At 32.0% G+C, this 5,749-nt stretch overlaps 2 protein-coding genes across 2 annotated transcripts; one reads left to right on the plus strand and one right to left on the minus strand.

The window, feature by feature from the left end:
• Positions 1–328: 328 nt before the first annotated feature.
• Positions 329–1,160, plus strand: LOC100783058 (30S ribosomal protein S31, chloroplastic). Its single transcript, NM_001361103.1, has 3 exons — positions 329–609; positions 732–796; positions 905–1,160. The coding sequence occupies exons 1-3, from the start codon at positions 444–446 to the stop codon at positions 1,037–1,039; spliced, it is 366 nt and encodes a 121-aa protein (NP_001348032.1). The 5' UTR covers positions 329–443; the 3' UTR covers positions 1,040–1,160.
• A 766-nt stretch (positions 1,161–1,926) lies between these two features.
• LOC100781975 (lactosylceramide 4-alpha-galactosyltransferase) lies at positions 1,927–3,387 on the minus strand. Its single transcript, XM_006573286.4, has one exon. The coding sequence runs from the start codon at positions 3,274–3,276 to the stop codon at positions 2,035–2,037; it is 1,242 nt and encodes a 413-aa protein (XP_006573349.1). The 5' UTR covers positions 3,277–3,387; the 3' UTR covers positions 1,927–2,034.
• Positions 3,388–5,749: the final 2,362 nt, after the last annotated feature.

Here is a 5,749-nt window from a genome sequence, read left to right on the forward strand (position 1 = left end):
AATATAATTTGTAATAAAAAATAATTGATAATTTATAACTAATTTTTTTTATATATTTTTGTAATAAGAACTAAAAAATAATTAAAATACAAATTATAAGAACTAAAAAAATTACTTTTAAATTATAAAAATTAAAAAAAAATTAAAATATAAACTATAAGAAAATCACTTTTAAACAATAATAACTACAAAATAATTAAAATATAAATTATAAAAATAAAAAGATCATTTTTAATCTATAAAAACTAAAAAATATAAATAGTAAAACGATAATAAACAAAAGAGTAATTTAATCTAGTATATATAAACTAAAAGGAAAATTGTTGATAATAGTATTTGACAAAAGTACAAAACGATCCAATTACACTGCTAGTAGAAGATGGCAAGCCACCTCCATTTTTTACCCCCTTCTAAAACCTTATCTCTTTCAGTTATCCTCGGCCATGGCGTCTCTACTGCTAGCATCACCTTCTCCACTCTCCGTTCAATTGCACAATTCCACCTGTCACCTTTCCTTCTCTCACTCCCAAACTCTTTCCTCACCGCTCTCCACTTCCTTTCCTTCTCTCTCAGCCTCTGCAACCACCACTCTCTCCCCAACCCCTTCTGGTAATTTCTGCAACAATAAAACAATAAAAAAAAATCAAACTTTTTACTAAATTTGGTTTTTTATGTATGAATTTTAACACCCCATTTCCCAATTTTGCGTTTTTTTTTTTCGTTTCTCCCAGTGTACTGTGGCAGAGGGGACAGGAAAACTGCAAAGGGAAAGCGCTTCGCTCATTCATTTGGAAATGTAATTCTCTTATCCCATTTTCACTTTTCTTCATTTTTTTTACTTTTTAGTTTTTCATGTTGTGTTTTTCTGGTTTCTAATATTATGCTATTTTATGAGGTTGGATAGGCGAGGCCAAAGGACAAGAAGAAGGGTAGAGGGCCACTGAGGCCTTATGCTCCACCGGCACCTTCCAAAAAAGACAGGCTCGAAGATAATGAGGTGGTGAAGATTGAAATTGACGAGTCTCTCTTTTCTGGTTGATTTTGGTGGTGAATTGTAATTTTGTGTCTTCCATGGTTTAGTTGTTGATATATGATTCCATTGTGACATACACAATTCGGCTTGTGCTTATGCTATATCAGTTTTCAATTTTTATTGCCCTTAATCGAGGTCAATGTGCTTTCTTTATCTTGTTTTACACACTATGTTATCTTGCTTTAGAGTTTTGGAGTTGTGAATTGGAAAGACAGTAGTAATTTGCGAAAAAAGGAATATAAAAAAAAGGTGGCTTTTTCTTAGGATTTATGCTTCATGACTTTTTGTATTGGACAGAACATAGATCTAGTTCAATTAAGTATTGATTGTGCAGTTCTCCAATTAGAATTGGAGTTTTGTATTAGTAATCAGCATAATAAAGGTTTATATTAAAGGATTATTGCAGATTACTGAAATGAAACTCTAATTCTGATAGAACAGTAAAAACAACACCCAAGAATCTATACAAGTTTTCTAACTTACAACAACTTCAGAATTTCAAAACTAAAACTGAAACTCAACACTCAAAACTGAAACTAGGTTTAGTTTTTAATAATTTCAAAATTGGAAACAGAAAACCACCCTGAACGGGACCTAAGTTTGCCAGGATTCATTTTGTAAAAATGTGGAAAATATAGATTCAGACAAATGCTACTTAAGGTTTAGATTGTTATGCGGTTATAAATGCATAATGGTTGCGGTTGCGTTTCAGTTACAATAGCTGTGCGAAATTGCAGTGAGTATTGGATTTTAAGCTATTTTTTAATTGAAAGTTAAAGTTAGACATTCAATATCATGGAAGACTGGAAGCAAGTTCTTTTATTACTTGCCAAGTTACTTGTTATTGGCCACAATCGAGTGTTTGCTGTACAGTTTGAAGAATAAGAAAAAAGTATGCAAATGAGAGTTTTTATATTGATAGTCTTGCTCTTTAACAGTATAATATGGTTCCCCTGATTGAAAAAATCTCCACCTTTTTTATAACATCTATTACCTAAGAACTATACCCATTTGTTACAAATGACACAATAATCTGATGCAAGTCTTCCCATGATACTTCCTTCTTCAATTGTCAATCTGCTACTATGTTTGTTCCATAGATGAATCCCATAAGTCTTTCTTCTGAGCTGAAGCAGTTTGGCTTCTACCCATTTTGATTCTTCCTGAGTTTTCGGCTTCATAAAAAGCCCATTTATCTTGTTCCAGTCCACCGGATAAAAGGCCATAGGTGGCAAGACTGTAAAGTTGAAATCATGTCTTTTCCCCAGCCTCTTAATCACTCTGGAAACCAGGTAGGGACCATTATGTCCCCATTTGTTTCCATCAAAAGTTAATGCAAATTCATTGATGAATCTATGCAGAAGTTGATGTCCAATATCAAAAATCAGAACTGCATTATTTAATCTGGTCCAGTGCTTAGAATCCAAATTCATGCTCTGCGCACCAATAGAATTTCTTAACCCTGTTAATGGTTTCAGAACTATAAAATCTGTATCTATGTAGATACCACCATATTTGTAGAGAACTGCAAGTCTTATCAGATTTGATAGATTCTGAGACAAAGGAATCTCACCGGGGTCCTTTCTACCCTTCCTTAGCTCACGAAACCAAGCTTCAACTGGAGTCCCCTTGACCAAAAATGACAAGTCCGGGGCTGTTGCCTGCACTTTGAACCCACGATCAAGCAGTGGTTTCAGGATCCTGTAGCCATGTCTGCTGTCCAAAGTTCTTGATAGAATTATCAGACATGCCTTGGGATGGTTCTTGAAAATGCTTTCCACAGACAGCAATTCTCTCCCTCCAAATAAACTTGCAGGTGAAATCCAAGTCATGAAAAACTGAACCTCGCATTTGCGGCCTAAAAATCCCAAAACTCGAGCATTAAATTGTCGGGTCAAGTTGTTCGACTTGAAGATCTTGAAGTTATGCAGCTGTCCTTGAAGCCATGCTATTCTTTCTTCTTCTGTGGCATTGAATGGGGCAACTAGAGCCTTCTGGTTTCGACTGTTGGCTTCATCCTTCTCTTGAATGGAATGTAAAGGTATGTGAACAAGGGTTGACCCTATTCCTTTTGTTCTGTGATTGTGAACTTCTAACTTCTCTGGAGCTTCGGTATTAGCAGCAGAGTGTAGGGAATCATGGTAGACAATACCATCTGCATAGATATGAAAAATTATGGCAGAGAAAGTGATTAGAGGGAGGACAGATAACTTGGCATGTTTAAGCAGCCGATGAACAAACATCTTTTAGATTATTGTGCCTGGTTAGAGTTGCAATTGGAAAGAACTTATGCAGAACATATGACCTGGGATTGGTTTCCACGTTTTGTTTTTCATATGGTATACTCCAATAAAATTCTTTTATAATTACAAAGTCAAAGTTTATGTAAAATGATACATGAGGAAATTGTTATTTATTTATCTATATATAATATATGGCATGTCACATACGTCAGAGTGATATATAAGAATCTTGCTGAGGTCAAATATCAAACACTCAATGCTTCGTTCGTGTCATGATTCAGATAATGTAAATATGTTGCCCCGTTGATAATGTTACTTGTGTTACAATTAATTATACTTGCACATAACTAAAAGGAGGGTTTTGTTGTTGGAGTGGGCCCCTGCAAATTGCTTTGTCCGTCCTTGATGGAGCAACAATGCCTCGGACCATCCGGCAGCAACTACATATTCTGTTTTGGGAATGAAATTTGTAGGAATAATTTTTTTTGAAAAAAAAATTAAAAATATATTTAATTATTATTTAAACTTTCTTGTGAATAATATGTTCACTGTCAATTGTTTACTAGGAGAATGTTTTGTTCTTATCTATGAAACAAAAAAAAAAAATATTTTTGTTTATTGAATAAAAGAAAATTTTATTCTGTGACTGTTTTTTAGTGTATCATTCATATAAAATTGACTTATAAGGTAAGAAATTATTTCTCACTTATATTATTTTTACCTACAAAAGTTGGTCTAGTTATGAAGGATGGAACTTGTATCTCAGGAGAATGTGAGTTTGAATTTTATTGTCAATGTTAGGACCTTATTAGTGAATGATTTATAAGTATTTTTGTGCTCATTGAGTCTTGAGACATATCCTAATCCTGGTGAGCACCCAAGATCAAACTCACTGATAATTTGAGTCATATTGTTTGTCGATGTGGGATCTCCAATATCTCCATCATTTCAAGGACAAAACATATCAAGAGAACCATGAAATTTACATGATTAAATATTTGTGAGTGGTCACATAACAACTCAAGAGACCCAACAACAATTGCTAGGATAAACATTGATACCACATTAGAATGTAGGTTATGGTTTAACTTATAAAAACTGGTTTATAAAATGAAAATTTCACCCTCATTTATATATATAAATTTGGTCATATCATTGGTCGACATGGAATCGACTTCAAGTTATTTTGATTGATATTGTTGCTTCGGATATGAACATTGTTTGCTTAAAAAAGATGCATATGAATGCAAGGCATCATGTTATATTTTTGGAAATTATATTCTCAAGAATATGATGACCAGAAATATTATTTTTGGGTATACTTAAAAATGTGTTTGATTATATTTCAATATTCTTAAGAATAGTTTTTAAAATTCAAAATAATTTAAATAAAAAAAGGTAGTTATTGTATATTAGAAACTAATTTGTCTTATTCTCATGGGAATATGACTTTTCTATCTCTCCTCGTGAAAATAAGTGTAATAAATTCTGATAAAAAAGGAAATTACAACTTTTTCAGGAATCAACAACATTTAAGAATAATTTTTCAAAATTTGTAACAAACATGAGAATGTTACATTCCCATGCTTACATTCTTGAAAATCAAATTTTAATTCTTGAAGCAAACATACTCAAAAAGATAAAGACATATATAAAGATAATTTTAAGATAATTATTATAAAAATTAATAAAATTATTAAACATAATATTTTTTATTAATTAATCGTGTAAATGCATGTATTATTTACTCTCTCTATGCATAATACCACTTAAATGTCTTGCATGAAGCTAATGACATTATTTACCAAAAAAGAAAAGGCTAATGGCATCCACCAAATCATTTTTAAATTATATTAATAATTCAAAATTGATGGGTTGTATTCCTCAGCCTTTGTTATTTATGATGTTTTTATACCTTAAGGTTCACCAGTTGACCAAAGCTTTATGAAGTCGTGGAACGACTTAGCACGTTTCTTATTATCAACAACACTATTGTATATTATTTAATATGTGTAGCTGAGATTTTTCTGTCATTAAGATTAATATACGCAGTTATGAAGCAAGAAATCCCACTACTTTCCCATTACTTGTGCATGTAGAGAATCTTATCGTGACGTGTATTGTTATCTTGGTAGTCTTTAATTACGAAATTCTGTTTGCAAGCGTTTCCACAATGATTTAAAATCCCAAATTATTCATTTCCAAGCAATAATCTTATAAAAAAATACAATAAAATCATTTCTAGCAAAGAGTCAAGATAAGCCTAATCAGGCCAAACTTAATAAGAAATCTTTTCTCTAAGAATCAAGTTTAGCTTTTCTTCAAGTTCATCAACACTTCAAGCTCTACGACCAATATTGAATCTTAATATTAGTTGTGCTTTTAAACTCAAAGAAATAGGTCTCAATTTGTAGATTAGATATTTTTTTAACATACTTGTCATTATAAATAAGGTGATGATATCTGGATATCC

Source organism: Glycine max, chromosome 1 (assembly GCF_000004515.6).
Source record: "Glycine max cultivar Williams 82 chromosome 1, Glycine_max_v4.0, whole genome shotgun sequence".
NCBI lineage: Eukaryota > Viridiplantae > Streptophyta > Magnoliopsida > Fabales > Fabaceae > Glycine > Glycine max.

What these genes read in the sequence shown, in the direction of transcription:
- LOC100783058 (NM_001361103.1), top strand. Translation starts at nt 444, where the DNA reads ATGGCGTCTCTACTGCTAGCATCACCTTCTCCACTCTCCGTTCAATTG. An exon ending in TCTCTCCCCAACCCCTTCTG is followed by an intron (nt 610 to 731) that starts GTAATTTCTGCA and finishes CGTTTCTCCCAG; the next exon opens with TGTACTGTGGCAGAGGGGAC. An exon ending in TCGCTCATTCATTTGGAAAT is followed by an intron (nt 797 to 904) that starts GTAATTCTCTTA and finishes GAGGTTGGATAG; the next exon opens with GCGAGGCCAAAGGACAAGAA.
- LOC100781975 (XM_006573286.4), bottom strand. Translation starts at nt 3,276, where the DNA reads ATGTTTGTTCATCGGCTGCTTAAACATGCCAAGTTATCTGTCCTCCCT.